The 16,818-nt window shown below is 40.9% G+C and overlaps 1 protein-coding gene across 1 annotated transcript in view; it reads left to right on the top strand.

Moving 5' to 3' along the window:
- LOC122792320 (serine/threonine-protein kinase Sgk1-like) overlaps positions 1-16,818 on the top strand; it is a 111,076-nt gene that overhangs the window by 14,345 nt on the left and 79,913 nt on the right. The window contains exons 3-5 of the mRNA XM_044060113.1: positions 5,741-5,813; positions 15,932-15,975; positions 16,080-16,137. Coding sequence (XP_043916048.1) covers positions 5,741-5,813; positions 15,932-15,975; positions 16,080-16,137 — 175 coding nt within the window. The remainder of the gene's footprint in view (positions 1-5,740; positions 5,814-15,931; positions 15,976-16,079; positions 16,138-16,818) is intronic.

Here is a 16,818-nt window from a genome sequence, read left to right as displayed (position 1 = left end):
GTATTACTGCAGTGTCCTGCCACCTGTTTTGCTGACTAGCACAAATGTAGTTGAAAGTCACTTCCTTTTACGTATTGATGTTCACTCTGTTGTTTTGAGAATGTGGACCAGAGAATATGAATTTTTTCCATTCATACTTTGAAATGCACATAAATACATCTGCTAATGTACTTTATATACTATTACTTATATCTCACGTCTTAGTGCTCTTTTACAGTTACAGGTAGGAGATGAAGAATGTCTTATGCACTTCGTAGCCCAGAGTATTACACCAGATCAAGTTCTCAGGAAAATGTTTTCTGATGTTCAGCTAAATATTCACCTAAAACAATTTAAAAAGTCCTTTTTGTTAAGTAGGTAAACTATACATCTTTTCTGTACTGGAGGGTTTTCATTCAATGACATTACCAGTTATATTATAATATCCTGTACCAATTTATTACTTTAGAAAATGCCTATTTTTTGTGCTTCACAGTAAAAACACATGAACTGTGAAATTCCAAGGCTATTACTGGCTGGTTCTAGAAAATCATCTGTCTCGTTGATATCTTGTTCGCTGGTTTATGCATAGGTATTTTAGTTATGCATGACAATAACTGATACTCCTGTAGCTTTGCTTTTACACATCTTAGCTATTAGCATAGAAATGCTGAAACATGGATTAATATGGCAGGTAGAAAAAAGTGAATCTCCTACAAGCTTCTGAGTCCCACGTGGTTGAAAACTGCCATCTGGTGGCCAGGGATTCAAATATCTTGTAGCTTGCATAGACTGCTGTTCACACTCAAGCCTGAATAATGAGTTTGGGAAAGGTGTGGCAGACATGTGGAGATAGTTAGTTGAGCCACTGCACCTTCTCCAAATACATTATTTAAGTCTGAGCAAGGTAAGTGCGTCACCCTTGAAGCAAGAGTGGGAGGAAGTGTAGCTTAGGCTTTTAAGCAGTAATTGTCAGGGAGATTTTGGTACAGGAAGTGAAAGGGGAGCAACAGGGGAGTTTTAAAGTTAGCAGAGTGGGATGGCGACTTTAGGGTTAGACAGCAATCAGGGACTTTGGGTTTAGGTAGTGGGAGGAGAGTTTTAGAGTTCAGGAATGGCAGGTGATTTTAAGATTATGGAAGGAAGCTTTAGGTTCAGGAATTGATCAGAGAATTTAGGTTTAGCGAAGGTGAGTAGAGTTTTAGGTATAAGGAGTGATCAAAGACTTAAGGTTTAGAGAGGAGTAGGGATATTTCAGGGTTAGAGTATGATCTGGGAATTTAGGTTTAGGGAGCAGGAGGGGAGTTTTAGGGTCAGAGAGCATGAATTCAATAGGAATAGTCAGAAGTTTAACATTAGAGATATTGCTCTGCTAAAGCTATACAGATTAATAAGGTTAAGTGGTGGGAGGACTAGGTAATTCAGTAAGATCTAGTAAGTGGGAGGTACAGCTCTTACTGTTCAGAGCAAATGACTGCAAACAACTGTGTCATGAGCTAATGGTATCTGAGCACTTGTAGCAGACCAAGGAAAACATGCCCATTTTGGGTAAGTGGCACATTCTAGCTAACATCATATCCTAGAAGTGTCCTATACCTGTTCCATGCATTGTTTATTCTCCTACTAGTTTTGACCTTATGTGTCATGACAACATCTGTTGTGCTACCTTTGTCTTGCCATATCTTTTTATTGTCATATAATCCTAACTTGGACACTGCTTGATTTCTTATATGTTTATGAGTCTTTCTGTCATAATGCTCATCCTCTGTTTTTCATTGAGGATATATAAGTCAGCCAAGAGTAGGCAGGGAATGCTTTGGGAACATAAGAAACAGAGCTGAAGAGAGCTGTACATACTCCACCTTTAGTTGTCCTTAGCCACTACAGACTGTCCATAAGCCCAATCTGTGTTTCTGCAGAAATGGTGCTCATTAAATTGCAAACATTTCCTCAAAATGTGTGTTTTCAGCCATATGTACCTAGAAATAACAGTTTCCTTTTATTTATTTATTTTAACATTTGTTTACCAGGAAAGTCTGACTTGGAACAAAGCCAATTTTCAGCAGAGGCCTGAGGAGAAATGCTCCAGATACAATGTCTTTGTAACGTGGGAGGAAACCGGAGTACCTGGAGGAAACCCACACAAACGCAGGGAGGACATGCAGACTCCACACAGAAAGCACCCCAGCCAATAATCGAACCAGGGAACCTCTTGCTGTGAGGTGACAATGCTACCACTGCACCACTGTGCCATCCAAGCTACAAAAGATCTCTTTCTATCTATTTGTGTGTTGTCCAGCCTCCATTAGTGCCTTCTTATATACATAACCACTTTAGGTATCCAATGTGTGATTACTGTCAGATTTCATTAAAATTGCAAAAAAGTATTAAACTAGACCCTGTATGAATTGCTGAGGGTCAAGACTGCCACAAACATACCTATGTAGGGGGTGAAGCCATCTGCCTCCCTGGACAAAGTGTGGAGGGTTAAGACTGACACCCACATACCCATGTAGGGGGTGAAGCCTACTACCCTATTTTTTATCTTTTGTTCTTTAAACATTTATTTGGTTTGTATGTAGTTTCATTTTATCAGCCATTTCATTTCTATTTCTTTCAGCAGATGAACGTGTATTCAAATATGGGAATCTTGTCACTAAATTGATGGCCACCATTAATAATTCATACCATGCAAAGTAAACACAATGAAACCAATGACAATACCAGAAATTAAATAACATGCAGGTAAAAACTTGAAAGAAATGTAAAGCACAAAGGCCACTCAGCAAACAACATATTAAAAGGTCAGTCTGCATCTTTTGCAGAGAAGCTGCACTTCCACATCTTCTAACTTATAGACAGTTCAATGGTGCACAACCAACGGGAAGTAAGCAACTTAATGAACTCAGGTGCTCCATAATAGTTCATCTCATTTTGAATAAAGCAGACATATATGCGGTTCAAAACAGAAACACTTTACTTTGCAAGACTTTCAGGCATATCACTTTGATGCTGATGAATTCCTTTAAACTGTCATCAGTTCACAACACTCCTTTTATTGCCACATTTAAGCTAACTCCTCTATTGCCCTGCATAAAATGAGCATCTGTATATTCATTAAAATCTTAAAATCAATTAAAATAATTATAATGCTATCATTAACATATAGGAGCAATGATAGTAATTTAAACTTTGATTGGGATATATCTACCAAAGTCACACAGCATTGTCCACTTAATTATGGGAGGCATATCTTGTAATTCCAGGGAGATCATATGTCATTTCATACCTTACTGGCACAATACATTACTGAACAAAATGCTACATTCTCCCAAAAAAAAAGAAAAGAAAAAGGGACAATGATTCCTTTCCTAGAAAAACTTGTAAGCTGGAAAACTTGAATTCTTCAGAAAGGATGAGGAATTATTATGGTATTCTGATACTTAAAGGTTGCATAGAGATGAGTCTTACCTTGTTCATTCTACCTGTAAGTCTATTCCTGGAATGTACCAGTGGAGAACTAACACCAAGTTATTGAAACTAATAAGAAACACAAGTATCAATAATAGAAAAAATGAAGCCTGCATAGTACACTCCACCTTCATTTCCATCAAATTCCTCCATTGTTCTATTACCCAATTTCCTCAAGAATGCTTTGCAATGTGACCTTAATGGTGTCTGTAAAAATAAAGTTCTATACATTTACCTCAAGCCATTCCTCTTCTATCTTCAAACTGTGCACCTTTTCTTACACAACTTTTTTTTTACAAAAGTTGACACCATCTTAGAATTTTTAATTTCTTCAAACTACTTGAACATTTCTGTCTTGTCCCACCCCTCCTTTCTTTTCTTGAAGGTTTATGTATTTTCTAATGATTCATGATGTTGATCTATCACAGGGTTTGATACCCTCCACTAGATAACTTCAGCACTTATAGAGGATGTGGTGGTGCAGGGGGCTACCCCCTGAAAAATAATGTTATTTTGTTTTTTGGGGAGGCTAGTATGTGACAAGGATTTTACTCTTGAGTCACAGTTGACTGCTGGCATTTCCATTGTTGACCTTTTGTGGCCGATGTTTTTGCTGTCAACATTGTGGTGTGTCGACAGAATGCATTACTTCCATATATACGCATATCATGGGAAAAATTACATACATTATATGAAAGATGTAAAATGCAATTTGTGTTTTAAGTATCAAAGAATATCTGTAGTGCCATTTGTGTTTTATGTGGTATACTAAAATCATGGTAATATTGTTTTAAAACCATACTAATCTATAATTAAGACAACATTTTCACACGGGTTCAGGCCAGCTTAGTTATACAGCTTTAGAATTTAGCAGGCAAGCATGATATTTGATGTACAGCAGAGATTACCTAGCTACCAATGTGCTCAAGCACTGAAATCAAAACTCCCGATCCCTCAGATTTAGCCTAGGTTATAAACATGCTTTTATACACTGATTCTGTCAGCGCCTTTGGAAAAGGAAGGTAGAATGGTCTACTGGTTTTCTGTCCAGCATCTATTATAGACATGCTTCACCCTAAGTAATTTGAAAATGCTTATCACAATGGACTGGGTCTCAGAACTCCAAATGTAAAACATTTTTATTGGTATTAGCACTGTATCTACCAATATAGTAAACTATAGTTGTGAAGTATGGCTTCACTATGATTTTTGCATGTGTTGCAATATGTAAAGAAAATATATGTGATAAAGTCAAATACACGCTCATGAAAGCTACCATTTTAATTACAAATTGTAATGTACAATTGTTTGTTGTAATTATTCTAATGCATGTGCTTTCAAAGCCTATGTAGACTACAGTGGCAGATTGCTTGCAGACAGTGAGTTCATGGAGTGCTACTGATATGAGCTGTAGGAGAGGAAAAGCAATACAATAAATCCTTTGTGTATTGATGCTAATACATCTTTTGACCTGTACTGAAGTTCTCCATGCATTTAAAGATGTATTAAAACCAAACACTGCCACATCTAATTGCCAGTACATAAAAACATAGCCATTGTGAAAGCAGAGGTAAATGTTAAATGGAAATGACTGCAATATTTTTTTCCTGTAATCAATAAGCCTTTATATTTCCGTTACTGAAATGTTTAACTTGCATCAAGTATATATATATATATATATATATATATATATATATATATATATATATACATACATACACACACACACACACACACACACACACACAAATAGGTGCACTTCACAACATACATACCTCTCAAATGTATAGATTTTCACTGAATGTCCAGATTTCTGTCTGAAATATTTGGTTTGTTCCTTATCAAATCTGTGGTTTTCTGGACAATCATGGATGACTGAAGGCATTAAATAATAACTAAATGATGACGTATATTTGAGTTTTAGACTTCATATCATTCATAAAATGCATGCTAAAACAAATACTGTTATTCTAGCCAGCTTTCTGAGTTTATAAGAGCAATATTTAAAATCTGTCTGTATTTTTGGGCCTTTGCCCACCCCACCACCATTACTTTAGCTTTGTCCAGATTTCTTGCATTAAGAGTATGAAAAGTATGACGACATACAGGTAATGACATTGGCAGAATATTATGCAGTGTTCTGTCAAATATTTTCAGTTCTGTCATACCAAACAGAACAGGTCATATTATGCCAATAAATGACTGCCACCAAGTGGTTACAGTAGTAATTACATTATTTGGCACCAATTTAGTTGTTTAAACTTTATTATTTCTCCTTCTTTTCCAACAGTCCTGATGTTCGTGTGTTCTTGCAGTTTGACCAGAATAAGCCTGAAAAAGATGAGCAAAATAATTCTGCTTTAGTGAGTATTTCTATAATGATGTGACATTCCATGATGACTGTATGATGCAACTAAATTGTGTGTGTTAGCCACATTAAATCTTGTAGCTGGTGCAGGATATAACACTGGAAACTGTCGTTCCTGTGATACAGGGTTTGATTCTCTCAGCCCTGGTTTAGCCACTGTGTGACCTTGATCAAATTGATATTATTATTATTATTCCATATAATAAGGGTTCAAAAATATGTCACAGACACATTCAGTTGAGAAATGTGTCTGTTTAAAATATTGTTTTTATCTTACTATGTTTTTATTTATTTTGTTTTTCAACTTTTCAAGTTATCATCATCAGGAAGCCTTCCTCTGTTTGCAGTTATTTTGTTAAATTAGCAACATGAAAGGTTATCACAATGTACTGAATTTAAATTAAATTGGCAGTCATTTGTGTTATCATAAGTACTCTCCCCATCATCCTCATATGCTTTAATGACGTTTGCCCCACCCTGAAGATGAAATGAATTGAGAGTGCACAAAGGTTGAAGGACATGGTATAACAGACACTAAATCCACCCAGTTAGGATTTCTCACTGTTATTCATTACAGGACTGCCAGCTTCTTCAGCCTGCTGTTGAATTCTTATTGATGATGTGGCAGCTGCATTTGAGCCACCACCCTTTAACTATATCTTGACATCATCCGTACTTGTGATTTTGCTGCAGTGGTTGTTGGCTATGATTTTAATACAGTAAGTCAGTTGTTGTTGTGTCTTTCGGCTTTTCCCAGTTAGGGGTCGCCACAGCGGAACTCCGGTCCGCTAATGATTGGCAGTAAATTTTTACGTGCCGAGTTGCCAGCTCTGACACACAACCTTCAATGAAGGTATACCCATTCACGCATGGCTCCACGTAGAAGACATTTCTAGCTGAGAATCGAACCGGACAGCATCTTACTGTGAGGCGACAACGCTACCGCAGCACCACCACAAGTCAGTAACAGTCAATAACCATTGTGTTATATCCTTTTGTATTCTGAGATTAAAGGGTTGTATGGTCCTGTCCAAAATAATTCTAAATATGTTGGTGAAGGTATATGTTAGTGATTACTAGAGTATTTGGCAGCAAAGCTGTAACATGCAAGTTGTAACTTCAGCAAGATTTTTTTTTAAAGAAAACTCCACCTTCTTCTACAGTTTAACTCAACCCTGAGGCTGCTTTTCTCCCTACAGTATGATTTCAGTAGTGTGTAGGTACCTGAAACCTGCTTGTACTTCATAAAACTTTTATTTCCTCACTTTGGTATCAAAGAAAGGGAAAAACACCCACTTTCTTTTAAGCTTAACTTTTCACAAAAGTTGCAGAGGAATTTGTCTACAGTTGCATGACATACTACATACATGGAGAAATTTGTAGTCAGGCGCTCAGGCTGCTGGAAGCAAGACAGAGAGGTGTGAAACTGTTTTCCATTGTCTTTACTGGAGAGATAGAAAGATAACTTACACTGATTAAACTCTGCTTTTAATAGGTTCATAGGTTCATAGTTGTGTACTAGGCTAACGGCCCTGGAGTCTTTGTGTATTGTGCCGCCCAATGTCAGTTCCCAGTAACTCTATCAAGTAGAGCCACTGGAGTGATCCCTGGGGTGAACTTTCTATTTCCAATCCACTAATCAAGATTTCTCTTGAAGAGGGCCAGTGAGGTAGCCATTCCTTTCATAGCAAACAGAGCAATTAGATCAGTCAGTGGTTTAAAGGTAGTTGGCACCTCTTTCGACAAATTTACATAAGCAGCATCACAGTACTGAAATGCTAAGCTTTAAACTTTAAATGTTTGTTGTTTATACTACTTTACATTTTAAAATTACTTGAATGTAGAATTAAAGATGTCTGTGACATTCAGAGAAATGTCAAGAAATATTTTTTCTTGTAATTCTTGTAAAGTATCAGCACATGTACCAAAGTGTAAGGGGAGGGGCTGTCAATTCAACTTGAACTATTAAAAGATACTTTGAACAAAGGCCTGCAATTTAGCAGCTGTTTTGGTTGCAGCTGTATAATTCCTCAGTATATCATAAAACACGTCATGAGACATACACAAATGAGGGCCATTCAAGAAATAAAAGAAGCAGTCCTGTTACAGGCAATATATAAGATGCCAGTTACTGACACTAATCCCGTTATATGTCGATGGCATGGGAATACACCACTACTTCCTTATGTCTACCATGACTCATATAAAGCAGACTTGAAAAGGATTATGGGAAAGAGAAAGTATTGAAGAAAAATAAGATCACATTGATATATCAAGCCCCATTGACTGTCATTTTGCAGAAAATGTATTCAAATTATATAAGAAGCAGTCAAAGTGATTTTGAGGTGTCATAAATAACTCAGAAAGCAGAGGTAGAGTCAAAAGATTTTTTAGTTCTAAGGTGGAGTTTTCCTTTAAACCATCAGTGTGGACATTTTAATCATGTGATGTCACTATCCAGACTCAAGCAATGGCAGAAATTTCATGATAAATTAGCATTTTATGTCTGCCATTAAGTATTCTAAGACCATGTGCACAACCAAAAACTGAAACAAAATACATTGTTGCATTCATGCACTTCCTCTTTAAAAATGATTACAATACTACAGTAAAAGTCCATTACTATTCCAAAACACACATGCTGATTGGACACTCCAGTCAGCATTCCCATTATAAAATAAGCATATCCGAAAAGAAAGAAGTCCAGTCGCTTAACTATTGTTGAGCCTCCGGACTTTCTATTAGGATATGCTTTCTTCAGATATTTTAAGAGGGACAGAGCAAAATATAAGACAAAAAAAAAAAACAGGACGTTCTGCAAAACTCTGGAAGTGAAATGTAAAGTACTGGTAATACGACTGATCTCAGTCTTTGTAACCTTTCTTCTCAACTGTTCAGACTTTGGGAGAATGTCTTCCACTATCCTCATATGCTTGTCCTGTCCCTTGAGTAAATAATAATTAAAAAAAAAAGACACAGAGGGAAACTGATATTGGTATGCTGTTTTTTCGCAGCAGCTTCTTAGCACTGTACTGATGTACTGTGCAAGCATGTGGCTATACAGACCATGCACATGCACAGTATATCCGTAAAGCATAAAGAAGGCGGAAGAACACTAATATGCAATTATACAAAGACATTAGTTAAGAAAGGTAAGCAGTTTCTTTCTTAAATAATGTCATTGTATAATAGCAGTAATCCAGTCCTGGATGTGAGTATAGTATAGTATAGTTTACCCATAGTTTCCCTTGTTTGACCACTTGGGCTTTGCCCTCATGATCAAATCACACCAACCATGAGTAAATTCTGCAATATCCACACCCATTCATGGGCTATAGCATTCTAAAATTCCAGAGGCTCAAGAATTAATGTTAAGTTGTCAATTCTTGCTGGGTGGGTTCGGAGCCGATCCTCGGCTCCGACTCGGCACTTGCTTAGCTTGAGAACTCCTTTTACCAGCTTGAGGCAACCCTATATCCCATGATGCAAGGCAAGACTACCTCAGATCTCGTTTGCCGCTTTGCGAAGAGGTCTCTTTTTTGCCAGCTCAGGTGAGTTTGAAATTTCAAACAATTTAGTCAGGGTTTTTTCTCTCCCTTTCTTCTTAATAGTCAGAATAGTGTGTAGTTTTTCTACAGCCCACCCTATTTCCCCTTAATTAAACTTTAAAGTTAATTTGTAAAGTTAATAATATTTCAGTTAGGCTTAGGCCTCTCTTTCTTAATCCCTATCTGTGTGTGTGTTTTGGGATTAATAGTGTGACTGTTCAGTGTGTGTGTGTGTTTTGTGCTTCGACTATGTCTAAGGAAGGAAAGGTCTCAGGCTTCAAGAAGTGTGACTCGTGCTGTCAGAAGATGTCTCTGACAGACGGTCACACTTCTTGTGTTTACTGCCTGGGGCCTTTACACCTGCAGGACTCCTGTGCTATATGTCATTCTTTTAGCCAGAGAGTCCTGCAGGAGAGGAGGAACAAGTTAATCCTCCATGGCTTATTAAAGCCAGAAGGTTCACCCTCTAAGACTGGGTCGAGTAAACCTTCTAAGCCACCTAAGGTTCAGGCTACAGTGGTTAAGCCTTCCCCGGTGGCTCCGACTCCTTCGGAGTCGAGATCGGCTCCAGCTGGAGCTGATCTTTCTTCCTCTGATGTGGTAGTGTCGGTTCCTACCGGCTCCGACACTCAATCTACAGTTGCCTTGTCGGCTCCGGCTGGCACCGACGTGTTATCCAGTATCGGAGCTGAAAAGCCTTCAGCTCCATCTGGAACCTAGAGGACGTCGGCTCCGATGGCTTCGTCCAAGAAGAGATCTCGGTCCCCTTCTTTGGAGTTGATCCATTCGGCTCCGAGGTCTCCTTTTTTGTTGGAACGGAGTCATCGGAGCCGATCTTCGAGATCTTCCAGGCTGTCTGACCACGATTTAGAGAGGGTGGTAAGCAGGCTGTTGAAGTCACAGGCACTAGCCCAAATGCTCCATAGCCCGTCTCAACAGACTTCGGCTATTACTCTTCCCCTTGAACTTCCTCCTCCGACTCTCCTCCAGAGTTCGGAGCCGGAGCTACTCGGGACAGCGACCGTGTCGGCACCGGAACCGATACATCCCCTTTTGGCTCTGTCGTCTTCGGCTCCGATCTCCTCCATGAGACCTTCCTTGGAGGGATCCGGTCGTCGAGTTTCCCTTGTCAGCTCCGAGGGGGCTAGTGGCATCGGACCCTTGTCCGACCCCGCTCTCCCTCTCGGGGCTTCGGCTTTGGTAAGCTCGGCACCGACATCGGCCTCGGAGCCTTCTCTCTCAGTGGAACCGGGAATTCCTGTCTCCTCAGAATGGGAGTATTCTGGTCTCCCTGGGAGGGGAGCCTTTGAGGTGATGAGGAGTGTCCTGGCACCTGAGCCAGGTCAACGGTCCATCCCTTTAGCTCCTCCCTCTTCGGTGCCTGTTGATGTCTCTTGCCAGCCTCTTGCTCTCAGGCCCAGGGATCCATCGCCCCAGGTTTCCCCATTGGGAATAACTTCCTCTTCCGAGGTTTCTCCTGATCCCGCAGTAGAACCCCCGCGGAAGAGGACGTGTAAGAGGAAACACACAAACTCCCCGGAGTCTACAACATCTGATACCGACTTAGATGAGTCGGAGGGTTCCCCACGGTCCCCCTCTGAGGATGTCTCCTTTTCAGACATCCTTGAACTCCTCAAACAGAGGGGGAACTGGCCTTCCATTGACCCCTCCGAGGATGAGTAGGTATACCTGGAGGCTTTTGGATCCCGACCCTCCACCTCCTGGGTGTCTCCGCCTTTCGACCCACTCATGCAGGTAGTGGCTCGGAAGGCGTGGGCAGCCCCAGATTCTGTGGAACCTGTCCCCAGGAGGCCATCCAAATTTATTACGGCCCCTTCAGACAAGCAGTTTCTTTCTAAGGGCATCTCTGTGGATGCTATGGTGGTGGCGGCGGCCACCAAGAAGGAACTTGCAGATCCTTCCGTGCCTGTCCATCCTCCTAACAAAGATTCTAGGACCATGGATAGGTATGGTAAGCGGATGTTTTCTTCAGCGACCTTTGTTATGCATTCGCTGAACTACCTTTGTCATTTCACCAGACTTCAAAGAGATATTCTCAAGGAACTTGGTGAAGTGATTCAGGATCCTTCAGCTGCTGGGGCTCAGGACAAGATTGCCTCACAGCTAGCAATCCTAAATTCTTTAACCAACTCCTCCATACGGCTCATATCCTATGCAGCCGATGGAGCGAGTAGAGCCGCAGGCACAGGAGTGGCTCTTAGACGTCAAGCCTGGATGCGGCTTTGTAATTTTGCGGACCCCTTTAAGGCATCCTTCACCAATACCCCCTTTGACGGTTCGGCTTTGTTCGGACCTCAGGTGAAGGAAACCTTGACCAGGTGTGAGCAAGATGGCAAAACTCTTTCTGCCGTGGGAGTCCATTTTTCCACCCCTTCTAGACCCTATCCCAAGGGTCAGAAGGGAGGAAAGATGTGGTTCCGTAAAGCCCAAGGAGCAGCACCGGACACACGTGTTCAGTTTACCCCCAGAGGCAGAGGGGGTAACAATAATAGACGCCGCCCTAGAGGCAGGGGGGGGTCCCCAGAATCAGGGCAACAGGGAGCCTCTTCCTGATAAGCCCTTTCAGCATCCCTGAGGTATTGCCCGACTGCCCACCCTTGGAGGCAGTCGGGGGAAGGATATCGCTGTACCCAGTAGCCTGGCGTTCCTTTTCACAAGACATGTGGGTACAGTCGATCATATCCGAGGGTTACAAAATCCCCTTCGTAAGGTATCCCGTACCTCACCAATCCCTTCCAGACATCTCACCCGGTCAAAGGGATTTGGCAATACAGGAGGTTTCAAAGCTCCTAGAAAAAAGAGCCATCCAGACTGTTCCAGCAGACCAAGTAGGGTCCGGCGTCTACTCGAGATTCTTTTTGGTCCCCAAAAGGACGGGAGATTGGAGACCTATTTTAGACCTGAGCAATCTAAACAGATTTGTCAAAAAGGCAAGATTCCAGATGGTCACGCTTCAGTCCATTCTGCCCTTTCTGGGCAAGGACAACTGGATGTGCTCGATAGACCTTCAGGACGCGTACTATCACATAAAGATACACAGGCGCTCCAGGAGGTTTCTCCGCTTTCGGCTAGGGACCAGTCATTATCAATTCAGAGCCCTGCCCTTTGGCCTCACTTCAGCCCCCAGAGTGTTTACCAAATGCATGGCAGTGGTCACAGCTCATCTGAGATGTCAAGGATTCCAGGTGTTTCCTTATTTAGATGACTGGCTCCTCTCCGCCACCACCAAGCATCAGCTTCTTCAGAGCAGAGACTACACTCTGCAGCTTAGCAAAAGGTTGGGAATATCGGTGAATTTCAAAAAATCTTCTCTGCTGCCTTGCCAATCTATCACCTTTATAGGCGCAGAATTAAACACCATCAGTATGTTAGCCAGACTAACAGATCAGAGAATTCTGGACATCCAAAAATATGTTTGGATCTTATTGCAGAGCAGCAAAGTCAAAGCCAGATTAGTTCTGAAGGTTCTAGGTCTTATGGCTGCAGCCATTGTACTTCTACCATTAGCTCGCTTCCACATGCGTCTTCTGCAGTGGATGTTATTCACTCAGTGGTTATTCCAGAACCTTCCCATGAGGCACGAAATCTTGGTTACACAATCGTGCAGGACTCATCTAACCTGGTGGATATCTTCCCCTCTACTTCATCAGGGCCGACCATTTGTTCCCCCTCCTCCGGTTGCCACAGTCACTACGGATGCCTCTCTGATCGGGTGTGGGGGGGCATTATCAGGGCAGGATGGTCCATGGGACTTGGCAACCCATCGAATACCATATGCACGTAAATGTCCTGGAGATGAGAGCGGTGCTTTTAACGTTGCAAGCCCTCAACGACTTTCTTCCCGCGGGGACTATTGCAGTTCAAACGGACAACATGTCTGTGGTCTGGTACATCAACAAGCAGGGTGGGACCAGGTCCTATCCTTTGTGTCGAGAAGCTCTCAGACTTTGGCAATGGGCAATCTCCTCTCATCGGTTTCTGATAGCAACGCACATCCCCGGCAGGTCCAACCTCTTAGCGGACAGACTGAGCAGAGCCATTCTCATGCCTCACGAGTGGTCTCTCAATCAATCGATAGTGGACGAGATATTTCTGAAGTGGGGCACTCCTTGTTGCGACCTTTTTGCTACACCCCAAAACAACAAATGCCCGGACTTCTTCACCCTCTTTCCCCTACCAGGCCAACCCCTGAGAGACTCTCTAACCCAGGATTGGCCCCGGGAACTTCTGTATGCCTTTCCTCCTTTCCCCTTAATTCCACAGGTCATTCAGAAAGCTACCGTTTTGAGAGCCAAGTTGATTCTCATTGCCCCTTACTGGCCTCAACAAATTTGGTTTCCGACCCTACATCGTCACCTCCTGGTGCAGCCTTGGCATCTGGACCCAGTTCCGGATCTCTTGATCCACCAGTCGGGTCAACAGCACCGGGCCATTCGTTCTCTCAACCTCACTGCTTGGTTGCTCCACTTCCTTCCCTAGCCAGGCTTCCTATGATCTCTGATCCTGTCAGAGATATCTTAATAGCTTCTTTGAAGTCGTCCACCAGAACGGTTTATGCTAGCAAGTGGCGACGTTTTTCCCTTTGGGCAAGCTCCAGGCACATTGATCCCTTTACTGCACCTGTGCATTCTGTTTTAGATTTTCTGGCTGAAGTTTTTCAGTCAGGATCTTCTTCATCAACAGTCAAAGTTCAACTGGCGGCTATTTCCAAATATCATGTTGGCTTGCAAGATCATAACATTATGTCACATAGACTATGCAAAGCGTTTCTGAGAGGAATTTTTCTCCTAAAGCCTCCAATAAGACATCCTCCTCCACAATGGGATCTGAATTTGATGTTAGCATCCCTGATTTTACCCCCCTTCGAACCATCTGCTTCATGCTCCTTGAAGTTACTGACCTGGAAAACAATATTCTTACTGGCTGTCACTTCAGCAAGGAGGGTATCCAAGATTCAAGCTCTCTGCATCCGTTCCCCTTACTTGTTTTTTCACAAGGACAGGGTATCCTTGAGAACAAATCCATCCTTTCTTCCCAAAGTTGTTTCTCAAACTAATATTAATCAATCCATCGATCTACCAGTTTTTTTCCCAAATTATTCTGACAGAGCTGAACAAAAGCTGCATTTTTTGGATGTCCATCGTCAGCTCAGATATTATTTGCATAGAACTAAACAATTCAGGAAATCAGATCAATTATTTGTCTCCTATGCAGAAAACAGGAAAGGTCTCCCAGTATCAAAAGTGACCTTGTCCAGATGGTTATCTTCCACCATTTCATACGTTTATTCGCTCAGAGGCAAGCAACTACCCTCGAAACTGAAGGCACACTCAACCAGGAGTCTATCCACTTCTACAGCTTTTCAGGATAGGCTACCCATTGATACCATTTGTGCAGCAGCTACCTGGGCCACTCCTCACACCTTTGTCTCTCATTACAAATTAGATTTGGCCTCCAGGGACAGAGCCAGTTTTGGTTCCACAGTACTCAAGAGTCTGTTCCATTGAGCCACCGGGATACAGGTGCTAGGGGCCGGTCCCATCCAGCAAGAATGAAGGCGAGATTGACAACTTAACATTTAGAAGTTATGTACCTACCATAACGTTCCATGTTAGTTGTCTTCTCTCACCTTCTTTCTTGCGTCCCTCCCTCCTTCCCCCTGGCCTGGACATATCTTGATGAGTTTCTCTTTATCAGATTCACTCTCCTTAGTTCTAGAGAGTCTATCTTTAGAACTTTTTGCCTAGTTCTTCTAGGCTAGTTTTGCTCTTCCTTTGGGATTAGTTTTATTGGCAGGGTTATTTAGCTACCAAACGAGATCTGAGGTAGTCTCGCCTTGCATCATGGGATATAGGGTTGCCTCGAGCTGGTAAAAGGAGTTCTCAAGCTAAGCAAGTGCCGAGTCGGAGCCGAGGATCGGCTCCGAACCCATCCAGCAAGAAAGAAGGCGAGAGAAGACAACTAACATGGAACGTTATGGTAGGTACATAACTTCTAATTAATTCCCAAAATGGTTATAGTAGCTCTTTTTTACAAGTTTTTATTCAAAAGTAGCAAGCATGCTTTAGATGCATTTTGTATAAGTAATATTTGTCGTTGCTAAATAAATTAATATATACTTCTGTATTAAGTTGTTTTTAGACATTATCAGGAGTTAGAACTTTTTTATCAGGTGTGAGCTTTTATTTAATTCATTCATTGATATATTGTCACAATTCCAAGCTAGAAAGAACAGTCTGACCTTCATCTTTATGTAAGGCATGTATATATAGTTAGTGGCTCGTCCATCTGTTCCATGTGTCCAGCTATGTGATAGTTATACATTTATAGGTTAGGAACAGAACAGTCACTCTCATGGGATATTATTTATAAACCTAGAAAGAAAAGAGTAATCACTTTCACATGGGATTGCACATTTACTATTGCAAATGTCCATGCTTATCTATTCTCAGCTCTAACCAACAAGTGAGTGCTTTCTCAGTAAGTTGTTAAGTAGTTTATTAAATAAATGACATTGAAATTATCTCTTGTTTTATCATTACAGACAAATCTTGGTTTTGAGAATCTTGACAGCTCAACAGAAACGTTGTAAGCATTTTCATTTGTATGAATGTGTAAAGTTTAAGTCTTAATTTGCCAGTGTTTTTAAGAAAACTCTCCAATTAAAACTGACATTTGCATTTATTTTTCAGAGTTAAACCTTCTGATTTTGACTACCTCAAAATAATTGGAAAAGGCAGCTTTGGAAAGGTTGGTCTTTCTGTTTAATAACTTTTAATTTAATCAATGCAAATCATTTCTGCTATAAATAATTTACATGTCATTGTTCTGAAATTTTATTCATATTTCAAATATTCTCTGTGTTGGCAATGTGTCTGCATAATGTTTTGGACAGATATGCAGATATTTAGTTGTCGTATGTATTACATTTACCTCTACCACCAGTCCTTTGTCTTAAATTTTGCTTCAGATATACTTCTTGGGTCACTAATGTTAAAGGGTTACAGTTTTCTAATATCTGGGGACATTTATTTTTACATATCTGGAAATGGAACAAAAACTTAAAATTTGATAAATTTATCTAAATTTTATTTAAAGGTTTCTGTATAAGGAATTGTATTAGACTACATTACTGGGGCCATATAGAAATGGAGATCAAACCAGAAGTAGAAAAAAAACAGGCAATAACTGAATATGCCAAAAAAAAAAACAAAAGAATGAATACAGTGAGAAAGACCAGATGATAAGGAAAGAAATGTGGAAAACGTATAAATATTGGGGCAAGTGCAGTACAGAGGTCTCCTGGAACCAACTTCACATCGATTAGGATTTGATGCAGGAATGGTAAAGGAGAGGTGAATTTAAACCAAAAGATGAAAGATTAGTAATGACAGCCGAAGACAGTGGACTGTATACACATTGGTTTACAAA

The sequence above is a fragment of the Protopterus annectens genome, chromosome 1.part2 (genome assembly GCF_019279795.1).
Source record: "Protopterus annectens isolate FY-2018-M chromosome 1.part2, PAN1.0, whole genome shotgun sequence".
In the NCBI taxonomy this organism is placed as follows: Eukaryota; Metazoa; Chordata; order Ceratodontiformes; family Protopteridae; genus Protopterus; species Protopterus annectens.
The sequence above is the reverse complement of the archived record's forward strand: the minus strand, read 5'-3'. Positions and strand labels throughout refer to the sequence as shown.